The sequence below is a fragment of the Entamoeba nuttalli genome, assembly GCF_000257125.1.
Source record: "Entamoeba nuttalli P19 unplaced genomic scaffold asmbl_9028, whole genome shotgun sequence".
Taxonomy (NCBI): Eukaryota; Evosea; order Mastigamoebida; family Endamoebidae; genus Entamoeba; species Entamoeba nuttalli.
The window spans coordinates 1-19609 of NW_008579420.1; the positions used below are offsets into that span (position 1 = coordinate 1).

At 24.6% G+C, this 19609-nt stretch overlaps 6 protein-coding genes across 6 annotated transcripts; 3 read left to right on the forward strand and 3 right to left on the reverse strand.

The window, feature by feature from the left end:
• Positions 1–371: 371 nt before the first annotated feature.
• Positions 372–4424, forward strand: ENU1_192010 (DNA gyrase/topoisomerase IV, A subunit domain containing protein; the record flags this gene model as incomplete). Its single annotated transcript, XM_008861836.1, has 1 exon — positions 372–4424. One exon carries the CDS (start codon positions 372–374, stop codon positions 4422–4424), a length of 4053 nt encoding a protein of 1350 aa, XP_008860058.1.
• Positions 4425–4530: 106 nt separating this feature from the next.
• ENU1_192020 (dedicator of cytokinesis protein) lies at positions 4531–12208 on the forward strand (the record flags this gene model as incomplete). The annotated part of the gene is made up of 2 exons (XM_008861837.1): positions 4531–4863; positions 4955–12208. 2 exons carry the CDS (start codon positions 4531–4533, stop codon positions 12206–12208), a joined length of 7587 nt encoding a protein of 2528 aa, XP_008860059.1.
• Positions 12209–12746: 538 nt separating this feature from the next.
• Positions 12747–13679, reverse strand: ENU1_192030 (hypothetical protein; the record flags this gene model as incomplete). Its single annotated transcript, XM_008861838.1, has 1 exon — positions 12747–13679. The coding sequence occupies one exon, from the start codon at positions 13677–13679 to the stop codon at positions 12747–12749; it is 933 nt and encodes a 310-aa protein (XP_008860060.1).
• A 271-nt stretch (positions 13680–13950) lies between these two features.
• ENU1_192040 (metal dependent hydrolase, putative) lies at positions 13951–14859 on the reverse strand (the record flags this gene model as incomplete). The annotated part of the gene is made up of 1 exon (XM_008861839.1): positions 13951–14859. The coding sequence occupies one exon, from the start codon at positions 14857–14859 to the stop codon at positions 13951–13953; it is 909 nt and encodes a 302-aa protein (XP_008860061.1).
• Positions 14860–15693: 834 nt separating this feature from the next.
• ENU1_192050 (hypothetical protein) lies at positions 15694–16656 on the forward strand (the record flags this gene model as incomplete). The annotated part of the gene is made up of 1 exon (XM_008861840.1): positions 15694–16656. The coding sequence occupies one exon, from the start codon at positions 15694–15696 to the stop codon at positions 16654–16656; it is 963 nt and encodes a 320-aa protein (XP_008860062.1).
• Positions 16657–17207: 551 nt separating this feature from the next.
• ENU1_192060 (hypothetical protein) lies at positions 17208–19448 on the reverse strand (the record flags this gene model as incomplete). The annotated part of the gene is made up of 1 exon (XM_008861841.1): positions 17208–19448. The coding sequence occupies one exon, from the start codon at positions 19446–19448 to the stop codon at positions 17208–17210; it is 2241 nt and encodes a 746-aa protein (XP_008860063.1).
• Positions 19449–19609: the final 161 nt, after the last annotated feature.

The window sequence follows — 19609 nt, forward strand, 5'->3', positions numbered from 1 at the left end:
TATTTCTTTAAAAACAAATAAATTATTTATATTTCTGTATTAAAAACATAAATTTAAAATGTTGTTATAAAGTCAAAACAAATATTAAACAAATTTAAAAAAAAATAAAAAAAAAGAAAAAAAAAGAAAAAAAAAAAGAAATAATAAACCCTCAACAAACGTAAAAAGAGAAAAACTTTAAAAAAGCTAAATACTAATAATAAAAATATTGTTTACATAATTTTTTTTTATCTTTAACAGTTTTGACTATGTTTCAGCTTTAAAATTGGTAAAAATTAGAACCTTTAAAATGAAAGAAATAATAAGCAAGAATTTAGAAAATGGATGAAAAATAGAAAGGGTTGAAAAAAAAAACTCAATATAATAAATATATGAGCAAAGAGAAAGAAAAACTTGAAGATATTTATGTAAAGCTTTCACATAAAGAACAAATTTTAACCAGACCTGATACTTATATTGGAAGTGTAGAAAGAAATGATGAACAAGTGTGGATATATGAAGAACCATCTGAACAATATAATGAAGGAAGAATGATTCAAAAAGTTATTTCATTAGCACCTGGACTTTTTAAAATTTATGATGAAATTCTTGTTAACGCAAGTGATAATTTCCAAAGAGATCCTAAAATGACTACTATTAAAGTTACTATTGAAGGTAATTCAATAACAGTTTATAATAATGGAAAAGGTATTCCAATTGAAATTCATAAAAAAGAACATATTTATATTCCTGAATTAATTTTTGGACATCTTTTAACATCTTCAAATTATAAAGACGATGATAAAAAAGTGACTGGTGGAAGAAATGGTTATGGAGCAAAGTTAGCTAATATTTTTTCTACTAAATTTTCAATAGAAACTTGTGATGGAAAAAAAATTTATAAACAAACATGGAAAAACAATATGTCAGATAAAGAAGAACCAGAAATTGAAAGTGTTAAAAAAGTAGAAGAATATACAAAAGTTACTTTTACTCCAGACTATAAAAGATTCCAAATGAAAGGAATGGAAGAGGATGCCAGAATGTTATTAATAAGAAGAGCATATGATATTGCAGGATGTAATCCAGGTAAAAGAATATGGATTAATGGTAAAAAAGTTTGTTTTAAAAATTTTGCGGAATATGCTCGAATGTATGTTGGTGATGAACCAATAGTTTCTGAGAAAGCTGGAGAAAGATGGGATATTTGTGTGTGTGCAAGTAAAGGTGAACCAATGCAAATATCATTTGTAAATTCTATTAATACATCACATGGAGGAACTCATGTAGACTATGTTACAGGATTAATGACTAAATATCTTGCTGAAAAGATGAAAAAGTTAAATAAGAAAGGTGCTGAGATTAAACCATTTCAAATCAAAAATCATCTTTTTGTATTTGTCAATTCATTAATAGAAAATCCTGCATTTGACTCTCAAACAAAAGAAACTTTAAAAACACAAGTTAATAAATTTGGATCAAAACCATCGTTAAGTGATAAGTTTTTCAAAGAATTAGGGAAATTATCTGTTGTTGATGATATTCTTGCATGGGCTATTAAGAAAGGTGAAATGGATTTAAATAAGTCAGGAGGAAAGAAAACGGCTAGAATTACTGGGATTCCAAAATTAGATGATGCCAATAAAGCTGGAACTAAAGAAGGAAATTTATGTACATTAATTCTTACAGAAGGAGATTCAGCTAAGACTTTAGCCGTATCAGGATTATCTGTTGTAGGAAGAGATTATTATGGAGTATTTCCATTAAGAGGAAAACCATTAAATGCTAGAGAAATAGCACCATCAAAAGTAAAAGAGAATCATGAATTTGAAAATATTGCAAAAATTATGGGATTAAGATATGGTAAAGTTTATACTTCAATTGATGAATTAAGATACGGAAGTGTTATGATAATGGCAGATCAAGATTTTGATGGTTCACATATTAAAGGTTTACTTATCAATTATTTCCATACTTTTTGGCCTTCATTATTAAAAATTGATAATTTCTTAGTTGAATTTATTACACCAATTGTCAAAGTTAAACGTGGGAAACAAGAAATTTCATTCTTTACATTACCACAATTTAATGAATGGAAAGATGCAAGAATTCAAGAAGGTCAATTAAAAAAATGGGAAATTAAATATTACAAGGGTCTTGGTACTTCAAAAGACTCTGATGCTAAAGCATATTTCAGTGATCTTGATACACATAAAATCAAGTTTGCATATGATGGAGCTGGTTCAGATGAAGTAATAGATTTAGCATTTAATAGAAAAAGAGCAGATGATCGTAAAGAGTGGTTAAAAGGATATGATCCAAATACATATCTTGATCAAGATGTTGATAGTATTAGTTATGAAGATTTTGTTCATAAAGAATTAATATTATTCTCATATGATGATTGTGAAAGGTCTATTCCTTCTGTTGTAGATGGATTAAAACCATCACAAAGAAAAGTGTTATGGACATGTTTAGAAAAAAATATTATGAAAGAATTAAAAGTATCACAATTATCTGGACTTGTTTCTGAAAAATCATCGTATCATCATGGAGAAGTATCTCTTCAAGCTACTATTGTTAATATGGCACAAAACTTTTGTGGATCAAATAATGTTAATTGGTTGTTACCATCTGGTCAATTTGGTTCAAGATTAGGAGGAGGAAAAGATCAAGCAGCAGCAAGATATATTTATACACGATTATCAAGTATTAGTAGATACTTATGTCCTAAAGATGATGATCAAATATTAGAATATCTTATTGATGAAGATAGAAGAATTGAACCAAAATATTATTTCCCTATTATTCCTACAGTATTAGTTAATGGAGCTGATGGTATTGGAACAGGATGGAGTACTGCCGTTTCAAATTATAATCCTCTTGATCTTGTAGATAATTGTAGAAGATATTTAAATGGAGAGGAATTTAAAGAAATGAAGCCATGGTTTAGAGGATGGACAGGACAATTAAGAAAGAATAAAGATGGAAGTGGCTATGATTGTTATGGAAAATGGAGAAGATTATCTGAAGATAAAATTGAAATTACCGAATTACCTATTCAAATATGGACTGATTCATATAAACAACATTTAGAAAAATGTATTGAAGCCAAGATTGTAAAAGGATATTCAGAATATCATATGGTTAATACAGTTCATTTTGTTATTGATTTAGTCCAACCAATGAGTGATGAAGATATTTGGACTAATTTAAAATTAGTTAGTAGTGTTAAGACAACAAATATGCATTTATTCAATTCTGAATATAAAATCACAAAATATCATACTGTTCTTGACATTTTAGCAGAATTTTGTGATGTTAGAATGAAAGGTTATGAAGAAAGAAAGAAAGCTATTATTGAAAGTATGGAAAGACAATTAATGATATTATCAAATAAAGCAAGGTTCATTAAAATGGTTATTGAAGGAGAATTAATTGTTAACAATAGAAAGAAAAATGAGTTATATAAGGATTTAATTAAATTTGGATTTGACCAAATAAGAGACCCCAAAAAAGCAAATAAATCAAAGCCTATTGGTGAATCTGAAGATGAAGAAATAAAAGAAGAAGAGGAAGATGATGAAGTTGGTGGATATGATTATTTGTTGAGTATGAAGATTTGGACATTAACATATGAAAAAGCAAAGAAATTGATGGAAGATTGTGATGACTTAAAGACACAAATTGATACAATTAAAACAACACCAGTAAAAGATATGTGGTTGAAAGATTTAGATGCATTTGTAAAAAAATATCCACAATGGTTAGAAGAAGAAGAGATTTTGTTAAAGAAAGGAGACAAAAGTACAAAAAGAGTCATTATGGGAAAGAAAGGAAAATCAACTAAAAAAACAAGTAGAAAGGTAGCATTAACAACTTCTATAATGGATAAAAGTCCTAGTGAATTAGCTAAAAGATATAAAGGAAAATTAGAAGATTATGAATGGAAAACAATGCCAGATGAAAATACTGAGATTAAGAAAAAAACAATTAAAAAAGTTACTACAACACGAAAACGAAAAGATGAAGATTCGAGTATGAGTGGTGATGAAAAAGTAAAAAGAAAAAGAACAACGAAAAAATCAACAACTAAGAAAACTACGAAAAAAAGAACGACTAAAGCTTCAAAAGAAGAAGAAGAAAATGATACTGTTGATACTCCTGCTAAAACATCAAGAAAAAAGAAGACTAAGAAAGTAACAGTTAAAGAAGAAGATGATGAAAGTGATTCAGTTTTTATTGATGATGACGATGAAAATGATAATAGGTCAGTAGAAGAAATACAAAGTGATTCTACTGATGAAGGGATGAGTGAAGAAGATGAAGAAATGTTTGAAGAAGAAGAAGAGGATGAAGAGCCAAAACCAAAAAGAAAAACAAGGTCAACAAAAAAAGAAAAGAGTGATGACAGTTTCATTGTTGATGATGATGAAATATGGTAAATTGAATTTATTCAGGAAAATTTTATCTTATAAAAAAAAACAAATAAAGAAAAAAAAAAGAAAAAAATATCAAAAAAAAAAGAAATCTCAATATTATAGTTTAAGGATGGTTACTTTACTTGAAAAATATGGGTTTAAACCAACACATGAAGCTAATGTTGAAATTTCTCATAGAAGAGGAAAAAGTTCAATTGATCAAAACACAAGAAAAAACGAAGCGAAGTCAGAATTTAAAAAACTTGATTATGATGATTTAGAAGAAATAGATTTTTTCCAAATAAGGAAGTTTTTTGAAAGTCATTCATTATTTTATTCTGATGATCAAATTAAAAAAATATTAAAAAAAAATTTAATTACAGGAGAGCGATTAAATTTATTAGATTTTCAACAATTTTATGAAGACATAAAAGCTAATTATTTTAATACACCACAAGAATTTGTTTGTTTTATTAATTAATTGAATTAAACAAAAATTGAATAGATATAAAAAATAATGGTAATAATAACAATAATAATACTTATGTAAATAGAAAACAACTCCAGTCAAATGGTGTGATATTTTTGAAACACAATTAAAAGAAGATGGAGTACCAAATAATTGCACTAACTATACTAATGGCGATTTAACAATTCAACATAATATTAAACCAATGAATTGTACAGTTACAACACAAAATATTATTTCAGAAAAAGAAATAATTGGAGCAGAACAACAATTATATTTAGGAATGTTATTAAATTCAACTACAGAAGTTTGTTTATTAAATAATAAAGTTGAAATTCCTAAACAACAAGTAACACAAACTACTCAATCAGATGTTGAATTAAATGATGAACCAGATACTAAATTATTAAGAAAACAAGCTATAATTGATATTAGAACAGTAAAAGGGAATTTATATGAAAATTATAGTAATGACAGTCATAAGTCAAATTCTATTGAAAAAGTAATTAATTTGACTAATCCAAATGATGGAGGAATTACATTTGTTATGCAAATTGAAGCAAGATCTTTAGTTCAATATGAACCATTTTTTGGAGAATTTGCAATTTATGAAGTAATAAATGAAGGAGAAAGTATAGTTAAAGTAACAGAGAATTATTTTGTTGATTTAAATACAGAAGATAATAAAAGAATTGTAAGACAAATTGAAAAAGAAGAGTATGAAGGTACTACATGTTGTAAATTTTTAGTTAAATTAAAAGGAATTGAGTCAAAAGAAAGAAAGTTTTATGGAGTAATGTATTTTTATAAAATGGCAGAACAAGACATTGAAGACGCTAAAACATTGTATAAAGATAAAACAGAAAAAAAAGAATTTGAAAAAGAAAGAAAAGAAAATGAAAATAAAGAAATAGAAATAAAAGAAAATACCAATACTCATAATGATGATGAAGGAATTAAAAAAGAAGATAAAATTGATATTGAAGAAATTAAAAAAGAAAGAAAGAAAAAATTAGAAAAAAGAAAAGAACAAATATTTAATAAAAGTGTTTATAAATTTTATAAACAACATATTTTTACAGGAATTACTGAATTAAAAAGTGAAGAAAGAGGATATCCTATTTGGATGTATAAAGAAAATATTCATAATGACAATGATTTATTAAAATTAATTGATAAAATATGTGGAGGAAAAGTTAGACCAATTGGAATTAAAACGTGGGAATTAAGAGTAATGAAAATTCAAGATACAAGTGCATATAGAGTATTTGATCCAAGTGGGTTTGAATATAAAAAAAATCCAACAAGTGGAAGTATAAATACATATATTAAACAATTAGAAGATTTTACACAATTTAATACAAATCAAATGTTTTTTACAGACTTTGTAAATAATATATATATTTATCCTAAAGAATTAACTATTCAACATGAAAAAAAGAAATGTAGTTATATTATTCATTGTTATATTAGAAAAGAAGATACTAAATTTCATAGAGAAGATACTTATCTTCCTTTATTTTATTCAGAATCAAGTATTAAACCTATATTTTTAAGAAAAGCAAGTACAAGTGTTTCTGTTAATGCAAAAAATGATACATTCTTAGATGAAATTAAAGCAAAATTACCAATTGTTTTAACTCCACAACATCATTTATTATTTGTTATTCAAGAAGTATTATTAACTAATGAACAAAATCTTCCAATGGAAAAAATGGTAATTAATTCATATTTTGCTTTTCTTCCATTTATTCAAATGGGTAGAATTATTCAAAGTGGTGAACAAACAATTCCAGTTTATAATGGTCTTCCTTATGAAAATTATATTACAACTAAACCAACTGAAACAGGAGATAAAACAAAAACAATGACATTAACATTTAATTTAAGAGTTGTATCAAATATTTATACCCAAAGTTCAAATGTTCATAGATTAATAAGTTCTATTCATACAAATTATAAATCATCAAAAAGTATTGAAAATGCATTTACAGAAATACGTGAAGATATTGATAAAAATCATAAATTTGATATGGATTTAACACATACATTACCAATATTAGTTGATCTTATTCTTGGATTATTTAAAAATGATAATATTGATAAAAATCCAATTTCAAGTCCAAGAAGTATTATTAATTCACCATTACAAAGAAGAATATCATCAAATTCTTTAATAAAAGAAAATGAACAAGAAAGTGGAAATGCATTTAAATATTTAATATTACTTTCTCATTTATTTGTGTGTGATGAATTTAATAATCCAAAAAGAGTACCATTTGAATTATATACAAAATTTTATTTAGAAAATAAACCAAATAAACCTGCTATATTTTTACCTTTAACCACTTCATTAACTAAATTCTTTTCTAATTATCTTAATGCAAAAAAAATTGGTAAATTAGATGGAGTATTTGAATTAAAATATCTTGAAACTACATTAGAAATGCTTCCAGTATTTCTTAAAATGATAGAAAAAAGTTTATTTATTTATTTAGATGCTGCAAAATTATTATATCAATATGATAAAATTCAAAATGATGAAAAGTTTTGTGTTCCTTTTAATAATCAATTAAAAGTATTCTTTAAATGTTTTGCTCAATATTTAAGACAACGTGTTGCTTCAAGAGCAACAACTTATATTTATAGTAGTAATAATGCTATTGCACAATTTTTATTAATGTTAATAAGAGGATATTCAAGAAAAACAGCTATGGAATGTTTAGACATTTATATTTCTACTTTATGTTGTGTTGAAGATTCTGAAACTGAAACAATATTTCTTTCTCATGAAAAAGTATCAAAAAAAAGTGTAATTAGTTCTAAATTAGATGCTCAGTCTTTAAAAAATTGGAAAAACGTTCAAATTTTAAAAGTTGATGTTTTAAAACATTTATCTCAATTTACTTATTTCTATGAATGTAATGCACCAAGAATTACATCAGTTATTCATATTAGTGATTATTATACTACTGCATTTTCTCATCATTTTTTAGCAGCATATATTCAAAGACAATATCTTCAAATGTTAAGAACAAATGATTGTGTTTGTAGATTAGCATTATATTCTATGATTGGAGATGCTGTTAAATTAGATTTAGATCCAAGACATCAACAACCACATGAAAAAGCAGCAATTTCAGAGTTTTATGTATTTTTTATTGATTATATTATTGTTCATGCAGAACAAATTATTAAATTTTGGAGAATTGATTTAGATGATGATCTTAGTAAAGATGATTCTGATTCTGAAGATGATACTCTTGATCAAACTGATTCTGAAGATGATAGTAATACACCTTTTCTTACTCCCGTTATGACACCTCAAAATTCTTCTTCTAGACTTACAACTCTTCCACAATCATTTACTGCTCCACCACTTCAATTAGCAGCAAAAATATCACATTCATTATCAAAAGGAGTTATTAATACTAAAAAAATACAAAAAAGTATAGATTTAAATGAAATAAGACATTTTTATTTATATCTACTCTGGATTTTAAAAAATATGGATTTAAGAACATTAACTAATTTAATTAATAAAGACTCACCTGAACGTATTGCTAATTTATTAAAAATTCTTCAAGTAGCATTAAAATATATTGGAGATTTAAATTTTGATGTAGAACCATTATTTAGAAATATAAATGAAATGCAAAAAGATTCAAGACAAGTTGTATTTAATGTAATTTGTTCAGAAACAAGTAATTCAAATATATCAATATTAAGTAATCTTCATGATGTTTCAGAATCATATGATTCATCAGTCTTTGAAGATAGAGGAATGAGTAATAGTAATGTTGTAGACAGTGCATTATTAGTTATATTAGAAATAATTATGCATTGTTTTAATAAAAGATTTTTATCATCAGGAAATGAAGTTATGAATGAATTAACAAAATTAATAATTTCATCATTTACAGTAACTTCAGCACCAACATTTTTTAAATATTTTATGGCATTTATTAGAAAAATTGTAATAGAAAATTCAGATTATTTATTTGTTCAAAACCCAACATTTTGTTATGATTTAATTAATGGTATTATTGGATTATGTGGTAGTTCATCACCATCAACAAGAAAGAACGCTACATCTGTATTATATCTTTTTGTTAAAAGTAATTTTGAAAGAGATGAAAACGTTAATTGTGTTAAAATTCATATTACTAGTTCATTAGCATCAAGAAAACTTCTTCCAGAAGAAGAAAGTAATGTACAATCATCAATTGCTAAATTAAAACAATGGATTTCATTAGATTTTGCAGAAGATATTATTACTAAAGTTAAAGAAAAAGAAATTAATCAAAATGAAGATCGATATGATATTTATCGAAGAAAAGTAATAGAAAAAAGAATTGAATTATTAAAACTTATTGAAAATCAAAAGTCTATTAATGAAGGTATTTGGAGATCAATGAGAAGAGTTGTTATTTATCTTGAAGAAAGATGGAGTATTGATATGACATCAGATATTGAAGAAACACTTGAAAGAATTAAAAATGAAATTGGAATACGAGTTAAAAATGAAGAAAAAGCAGAAGTATTAAGAACATGTATTGATTATCAATTAAATGATTTCTTAGATATTATTAAAACAATTCTGGGAAGATTAATGATAGAAAAAAGAAGAGATGAATTTGTTGTTATAAAACAACAATGTTTAAATAAACTTCAAAAAGTATTAAAAGAAATAAAAGACACATATTTTAAATTTAGATTAATTCAAGTTGATTTTCCTATTAAACAAGAAGATGTAGAAAAAATTGTTGATAGTGTTATTGAATTATATGAAATTAGAAACGATACATTAGATAGTGAAATTAATGCAAAAACACAAACACAAAAAAATACTAAAGAATTTGAAGAATTACAACAAAAAGATAGAACATTAATATGGGAAGAATATTGTAAAGTATTTGAACATCTTGAAGAGAAGAATGAATCAAATAATAATAATAATAAGAATGTTGTTGAAAATTTAGAAGAAATTGGTAATGGACTTAGTGTATTAGAAAAAGTTATTAAAGAAAAAAAAGAACAAATGAGAAAAGAAGATGAAAGAAAAAATGGAATTAATGTATGGGAAGTATTATATAAACAATGGGAAACAATTTTACCAAAAACAATTAATCTTTTTAATCAATTAATTGAATTACAAAAGAGTATTGTTGAATATGAAAAAAGTCATATTGAAATTACAAGACATAGTCATGAACAATTAGCTTCTGCAGAAGAACTTATTAAAATTTATGAATGGTGTCTTGGAGTAGATGAAATTAAAACATATGAAATGGGAGGAGATATAAATAAAATAATTGAAAGAGCTGAAGAATTAATAAAACAAATTCCAGTTATTGAGAAATCAATGCAATATGTTACTGAAAAATATACAAAAGATAGAGAAAGTTATAGATCAATAAGATTAATAATGGCACCATTAAAAAAAGGGAAAGGAATATTTGATCAAGTAATAAATAAAGAAACTATTTTACAAGATGAAGCGTTACTTGGAGAAAAATTATTTGGAGAATTATATAGAAGAGCAGCAAATATGGGATCATGGAAACAAGTATTAATTAAAAATTATAGCAGAATTCAAGTTATTCAAAAAGAAGAAAGAAGTAAAAATGAAAAAAGAAATGAATATTCTAAATATGTTAAAGTAATTGTTAAAGCAATACAAAAAGGACAAATAACTAAAGAATTATTAACAGTTGCAGAAAAAGCAAAAGAATTATCACAAGGAGATGATGATATTCAAAAATTATGTGAAGTAAATGATTTAAAATTAATTCAAGAATATAGTATGAAAGATGAAACATTTGCATTATCAATTGGTCTTAAAAGAGAAACAGAAAAAGATAGTACAATTAAAACTTTTAAAGAAAAATTTATTGATGAAATTGGATTATTAGAACAATATGTTAAAATGATTTTAGATGATCTTAGAAGTCTTAGAGAAATGCTTAAAGAACAAAGTGCAGAATTAATTAATGAAAAATATCTTTCTATTGCAGAAAAATATAAAGAAAGTTTAGAATTACATCTTACATGGTATGAGAAATTAATTGTTAATCAAGAAAAAAGAGATAATTTTGTTGAAGCAGGAGTTGCATGTGTTCATATTATTAATTCAGTTTATAATGTACTTAGAAAAAATAATATTATTAAAATTGATTTAAATATTGATTGTCTTAAAGAAATTACTGTTGATTTCTTTAATGTATTTAATTCTCGTTATTTAAATAATTCTAGATTTTTAAATCAAAGATTCTTATTAAAAATGGTAATTCAAGCTGCTGATGCATTTAAAAAACAAAATTTACAACATTATGCTATTACTTTATTTAATTTTATTATTCCTTATTGTGCTTCAACTCATGATTTTAAAGCATTGTCTGCATGTCACTCAAGTGTTACAGAATTATATCAACAAATTATTGAATTAAATACTTATGTTGGATTCTTTTATAGAGTATCATTTTATGGTCAGGCATTTACAAATATTTTTGACCAACAAAGTGATGCTTCAGTAACTACTAATGATAAAACACAAAATTTATTTGAGTATGTTTATAGAAGTTCATTAAGATCAGGTGAATTTGTTGAATTTATGAAAAATTCATATAAACGAACACCAAGATTAATTTTATTAACAAAAAGCCTTTCTAGTTTAGAACAATTAAATAAAGATGATAATTATATTTTTGTATCTTCTGTTTCTCCATGTACAGAAGAAAAAAAGATTATTGATAAATTTATTTCAACAAATACATTTGCAAGTGAAATATCATTTACTCTTGACGGTGCTAAATTAGATGAATTATCTAAAGTTTGTAAAAAAAGAACAATTATGACAACAAAGAAAAACCTCCCTTCTGTTCTTGAAAGAGAACCTATTATTTTTACAGAAGAAGTTATTCTTACTCCTATTCTTTCTTGTATGGATGATATTGAAAAACAAATTGAAAAAGTGGCTTTGATTATTGAAAATCCTAATTCTATCGCTAATAAAATTCCTCAACTTCAAAGATTATTAATGGGTATTCTTTGTGCTAATGTTAATGGTGGTTTATTTGCTATTTGTAATACTTTCTTTAGTGAAGAAAATATTAATAAATATTCTGCTGAAGATGTTGATAATTTATATACAATGGTTATGAGATTAGTTGATCTTTGTAAAACTGGACTTGCAATTCATAAATCTTCAATGAAATTGGAATTTGCTAACTTACAAAATGTTATGGAACTTGGTCTTGTTTCTATTGAAAAAGCTCTCAGAGAAAGTGGAATGATTGTTGATGCTTATGTAAGACCAATTACAGAAGAAGAAAAGTAATTAAATTCATTTTTTTAATTGTTGGGTTTTATTACAATAACATAAGAATTATTGTCTTTATTTCTTTTTAAACTTATTATCAAACAGTTATAAATTTTATATTATTTTTTCTTTGTTTTGACTTCAATTAATACCGAAACAACGATTTATTCTGAATTTCATTTTATTAGTTAATGTTTTTAACTAATGTTCTTTATCTATTCGTTTTTCATTCTTTTCATATAATGAATTTATTAATGATAGAAGAGAAATAAATTTCTTATATAATAACATTCTCTTATTTCTTTGATACTTTTTTTTGCTCTAAAGATACTTCTCAAAGACTATTTTGTATCATTTATAAAATAACTTTTTTTTAAAAACAAAAAAATAATGTAAATAATAAAGTAATTATATAACAATTTATAACGGTTAATAAAGAGAAGAGTAATTGTTATACAAAATTACTAAAATACTGAAATTACAACAAAAAAAGAATTAAATAAATTATTGAAATAACAAATTAAAAAGAAGGATATACTTTTTTTTAGGATGGACATTACATTTTACCTAAACCAATAAACTGGAAACGAGGACATCGATGTTTAATAAAAGAAAAAAATATATTAAGACCATCTTTTTTTCTTTGTTTTTCTAATGCAATAATACATTTATTAAACTTTGCAATATGAACTCTTTGCCATTTTGCTTTTTCATCATAAGTAGAATTTAAACAATGAATTCCCGCTTGATTACAATATTCTTGAAATAAAACTTTCGATGATATACTTGGATATTTATTAATAAGTACTACTTCTTTTTTATTTTCAATAAATGACTTAAATATCTCAACAAATAAATCATATTGAACTTCAAAAATAAATAATGGAGTAATTTTAACTACTTTATTAGTAGTAATTTTATACTTCTCATCTTTTGGAATTTCATTTAAAAAAATTAGAACTTTTTTATAAATTTCATCAGTCATTGGTTCTGTAACTTTTCCTAATGAATTAGATATTTCTTTTTTAGTAAATATTGGCATAAATAAATATGTATTCTTTATATTTATTGGTTTTGATATTGTTTCAGAAAAAATAGAATGTTTAAAATTCAATTTTTTTTCATTATATGGATATTCTTGTAGATATTCTTGTTGAATAAATATGTTTGGTTGTTTTTTTAAATTTGTTTTTATTTCAGTTAATGTTTCTAATTTTTCTTTATCATTTAATTGTTTATCATTTTCTAATTGATTTAATTTATTCTCTAAATATCTTTTTTTATATTCTAATTGTGCATATTTTTTAATTTCTTGTTGAACCACTTCACTGAGACTATTATTTTTCATCTCCATTTCTTTAATTAATATTTTATTTATTTCTTTTTCATTTAGAAGATGAATAGTTTCATCTTTTAATACCTTTAATTCTTTTTCATTAATTAACATCTGGATATACTCTTCAACAGTGATAGTAACTTTTTGTGACATGTTAATAAAACAAACTAATTCTAGATGCTCTAAAATTATTAGAACATTTAACTACTTTTCATTTTCCTTTCTTTTTAAAATAGATACTTAAAAATGGTTACATGATTTGAAGAAGTTTATACAACAAAAATAATCTCCAGACTAACCCCCAACTTTAAAATATTTTAATAAAATATTTTATTAAAAAATTGAAAAACAAAAAATTTGCGATAAATTCCATTAATAGAATATTCTTTAAATAACAAAAAAACTTTAAACTGTTTTAATTCAATTATTTTTGAGTCTTTTTTGCGATAGATAATGCATTTTCTACTGTTTTTAAATCTTCACAAACAATTTCAGTTCCTGTTCTATCACAACAAATAACTCCATTTCCAATAATCTTTTTTAGTTCATATCCATACATTCCTCTCCATTCTTTAGGCCAAGAAAAGGTAGGATTTAATCTATCATTTACAATTCTTCCAATAAATTTATTATTTTCTTTTTTTACAATTACTAATGTACTTTTATTTAATGATGCCATTTCACATAAACTTACCCAATCAGCTTTTTGGTCATCAATAAAAACAATTTCTTCTTTAAAATATGTTGCAGGATATTTTTTTACTGTTGGTCTCCAATTTAATAATAATCTATAAAATGATTTAACTAATTCTAATTTACATATTGTAAGTCCAATTTCAAATCCTCCTCGTAAATCATTTAAATTACCAATAACATTTTTTAATGAACCTATCCCTTCAATATAATTTTGTTTTTGTCCTCTTGGACATCCATTATCTTCAGCATCAATTGAAACAAAATAAAAAAAATACCACTTATCCATAAACCATTTGATCTCTTCTTCATCTTCAAATGTCGTATGTGGTCCTTTACATAATTTTATTATAATTTCACGTCCATAATATTTATATATTAATCCTGCTGATGAAAATAATGTAGGTGATCCTTCCCATCGTTCATCAAATCCTTGTTGATGATGGTCAAATAAATGACGTTCTACATTAAATTCTTTTCCAACATCAACAACTACATCACATTCTTTTAATTTTTCATTATCTCTTGTTCTTCTAATTTTACTTCCCATAAATTCTTTTGTAAGTAACAGAATAACACATGAAGTAAGTTCGTCACAATGAAAAAGACCATCGTGTGTTCCTATTAATTTAGACTTCATTATATTTATAAGTTTATTTTATTTTGTTATTCATTTAAACAATTTTTTTTGTTTTTGAAATATAAAACATAAATCCTTTTTTTTTCTTTTGTGATTTTACTTTGTCTATGTTTATCTCGTCTTCTACTTCAATTAATTGAATTTAAAGTCATTAATACACTTAATAAATCATTTGTATTACTATTACTAATGCAATATTACCAAGAAAAATTATGTCGTTCTCTAGATACTCTTTTACTCTATTTAATAAGAAAAAAACATTAACTTAAACAATATTTCTAATGTTTATCAACACATAAAGATTAAAATAAATAAAAAGAGAAGTTTTTATGTCTTAAAAACACTTAAAACAAATAATAATGATAATCTTATTGAACAATTGTAAAACTAATAAAAAGAATAACAAATTATTACAAAAGAAAATATTATTCCCTAAAGTCAAGAAAATAAAGTGTTGAACAATAACATCCCAAAACCTGAAAAAGGTGATGATAAATTTTTATTGAACAAATTTTTCAGAAAGTCTCTTTTAATTACAATTTTAATAATAATAATAATATAATATAATTTAAAAATAAATATTCTAACTTTAATGTATAATAATAAATTTCTTACAATAAGAAAAAACTACAATAAGTTGTTTATTGAAAGGAAATAATAAACCAAAAAAAAAAATTATAAAATGAAAATATCACAAAAAGAAGTCAGATATAGAAGTTCTACATGTGCGGATAAGATAAAAATAACATTCTGTAGAATGGTTCATACCTGAGTAAAGTTTAAATAAGGTTATATAAAAAGAGGTTTGTAATAACCTAGGAAAATTATATTATTATGCTTTTTGTTTTAATAGCCCTCTCTTGTGTATGCTCTGCCTTTACATATGATGAAGAAGACTTGTTAGCATTTGATGATTATCTTGATTATCTTGATGAGTTTGTTGATATGGAAGAGGATTGGTCTCTTGGAGGAATTCAAGAGAAATTTAATAATGTTGTTAATAAAGTGAACGATAAAATTGATTATTACCAGAAGAAAGGAAATGATTTTATTAATAAAGCTAATCAAAGAATTGATAAAGCTCAAAAGAGTGTTAATAATTTTATTAATAAAGGACAAAAAGTTACTGATAAACTTCAAAGTGGATTTAATAAAGTTATGAATGTTGGAAAAGGAGTTGTTGGTATTTTTAATAAAGATGCTGCTAAAAAGATGGATGATTTCCAAAAGAAAACTAATAAAGTTGTTGATAGTGCTCAAAGTAAAGTTGCTGCTGCTCAAAAGAAAGCAAATAATATGATTGATAAAACTCAAAAAACAGTGAAAGAAGTTCAAACTAAAGTAAATAAGGGACTTGATAAAGGACAAGCAATAAGTAGAAAAGTTCAAACAAAAACTAATAAAGTAATGAACACTGTTGGTAATGCTGCTAAAAAAGTTGGAAAGTTTTCTGATAAACTTGGAAAAACAGCAGATAAAGTAGCTAAGTTTGCTGGTAAATTTGCTGGAAAAGAAGGAAAATTTGGAAAATTTGCTTCTGCTATACAAAAAGGAGCAAGTGGAGTTTCTAAAACTGCAAAAAAAGTAAGTCAATTTAGTAAAAAACTCAGTGATACAAAAGGCAATAAATCAAGAAAACACGGTGGAAGTGGTGGTAGTTTCGGAAAAGGAAAATCATCAGGAAGTTCAAAACCTAAAGCATCAAAAAGAAGTGTACCAAAGAAAAGTGCACCAAAAAGAAGTGCACCAAAAAGACAAACTGCAAAAAGAAGTGCTGGAAAGAAAGGAAAGAAATAAAATTTATTAACTCACATTCAACGTTCAATTTTTAGTATTTTATTAATTTTCTTTAAAATTAATAAGAAGAGTTCTAATAAATTAAAAATAGTACTTTTGAAAAAAATTACTTTTTTTTAAGTTCTTTTTTGTGTTAATATTTTCAATTTAGATATATTAAATTCAAATTTTACCGTTTCATTAGAAATTGTAATTCTTCATTTTATTAAAATAACTATTTCTAATAATAAGTTTTATATTAAATATTATTTAGTTTATTAAATTTTCAAATTATCTTACTAAACAAATACTATAATATAATAAATTAATAGTATATTTGATAATAATAAATTCAATAATTTATTAATTTAGATAAATAAGTCAATTATTTTAGTGTTTTATTCCTTTATTTATTTTTTTTTTGTTTTTAAGTATAAATGAAGGGTAATGAAAATAACAAATAATTAATTTTATTATGATATTAATTATTTACAACTATTTAGTAAATCATATACTTTTTAAATAAAAGTGTTCTTTTAATTAAAATAATTTTGTTTAAATAAAGAAAAAAATTATTGAATTAATGTGTAATCAGAACTAGAATGACGTTTTCTGTAAATAATGACTGAAACTACCACAATAACAATTAATAATGTTAAAATCAATACCCCTCCAACAGAACATCCAATAATAATGTAGAACATAGTTTTATCATTTGTTGAGCTACTTGAAGAAGAGGAAGTTTGTTGAGAAGAACTTTCTTCTGGTGGTTGTGGTTCTGGTTGTTGAGAAGAACTATCCTCTGATGATTCTGATTCTGGCTGTTGAGAAGAGTCAGTAGATTCATCCTTAGCCTCACAGGTATCAACAATACATTTTTGGTTATAAAAATCAAATTTATATCCCTTGTCACAATAAGCAGCAACACATTGATTACTCCATTTACCATCATCACCACATTTAAATCCTCCATGTGCATGTTCCATAGATATTTGTTCGTCACATTCTTTTGAATATTTAACTAATCTTTTATTATTTGGATTACATTCATTTTGATACTTAGCATGAATGTCTTTTGCTTTGGCTATAAATTGTCCAAGTTTATTATCAAAGAATTTATATAAGTTAATTCTTTCATCAACTGGATGAATTAAAAATTCTCTTGGAATTGTTTGATTAAATGAATAGTCCCAAGCAAATGTTTCTATAAATGAAATTCTCATTTCACCATTAATACTTTTTAAATTATCAGCTTCAGGAATCTGAAGTTCATTTTGTGTTACAACTGCTGTTGGTGAATTACCTGCATCAAATTCTTCAATTTTTCCATTTGGATCTCCTTCATAACCAACAACAATAGCATTACCTTGTTCTACCATTGCTTTTGTTAATACACTACATGCAGAATAACAAAATCCATCAGTCATAATAATAATATCTGTTGGGTCTCTTGGATGTTTTTCTAATGTATTTTTAATTAAATCCATTGAACGAAGAATTGATTCTTGAGTATGTTTATGTTCTGCTGTTCCATAATGAGTGATTTTTGGTGAGGTATACCACTCTCCTAATTCATTTGAGTTAGGATCAGAACTGTTAAATCTTTCTTGGCAATTTTCTGGGTTTTGAAGATAACTACCATATCCATATTTGATACATCCTTCTGTTCCTTTTGAAATCCTCACTGACCCAATCATATCAGAATCTCCTTGTGGGGCAAATGTATCTTGTACACTTGAAACAAGATCACCAGACCCTCCTCCATTCATTGGAAGAATTATAGTAATTGGATATTCATTGTTATCAAATGAACTAATACAAGTATTCATAACTTCACCAAAATTCATAACTTCTTCAACAGGATAGAATGTTTTTAATATCATAACATTCATCATCATATCGTTATCAATTTTACAAGCCAAGTTACCATCTAATGATTGATAGTCATACAATCCTGGACTATTTCTCATTGGATTATCAACAAAATCATCAATAGTTATAATAGCATCATTGTAACCATTTCTTTTTGCATTAATTCTTTTTTGTTTTTCTTTACTTAATGTTTCTAAGGGAATATAAAGAATACTATAATTGATAGTTACTGTTTGATTATTAGAATAAGTAATTTTGATTGGTTCTTCTAAAACACTTTTATCCATTACAGTTCTTCTCAATTCAATAAAACTCATTGTCTCTAATGCATAAGTAAATCTGCCATGAGGTGTTTTAAGAAATGTTTGTTCAGAAGCAAATTTTTTAATAAAGTCAATTGGAGACATATCATTGATACTTGTAACAGGAATATTAACATTGTCAATAATAGTTTGTGGAATTTGAGAGTCAAATGTTTCATAATTTGGATTTTTATAAAGAACAACTTCATTATCAACAATATCTGGTATAAATGGTAATACAGCATACATAAAATCATAATAATAATGGTTGTCTTTATTAGATGATAGTCTAAATGAAAGGTGATAGTCATGAGCATCATTTACTATCGATTGAATCTCTTGCATAAATTTATATAAAGACGTCTCTTCTAATGAAAGGTTTTTAAGTCGTTCATCAATATCAACTGTTGTATAAAACTCTTTATTAAATGAAGGTTGTGGTGGTGATTTTAAAATATCTTTATAAACATATGTCTCAAATAAAACTTGAAGGGTTTTTTGAACATACTGTGTAAATGTATTATTAATTTTAACTGACTCAATACATTCAAAAGCATCACTAACACTATACATTTTATTTGCTAATAATTCGTTGCATTGAAGAGCTGATGTAAGTGCAATAAGTAAAAGAAGGAGCATAATAAAAATTAAATAAAGGAGTTTAGATTTTTCAAATAGATTCGATTTTTCTTTTAAATTAAATTCAAATAATAAAATTAATAATATATGTATTATTATTTTTTTTTTAATTTGTTAGTTTTTGACATTTCTTAAAAATTAACTGAACTTGTTTTGAAAAA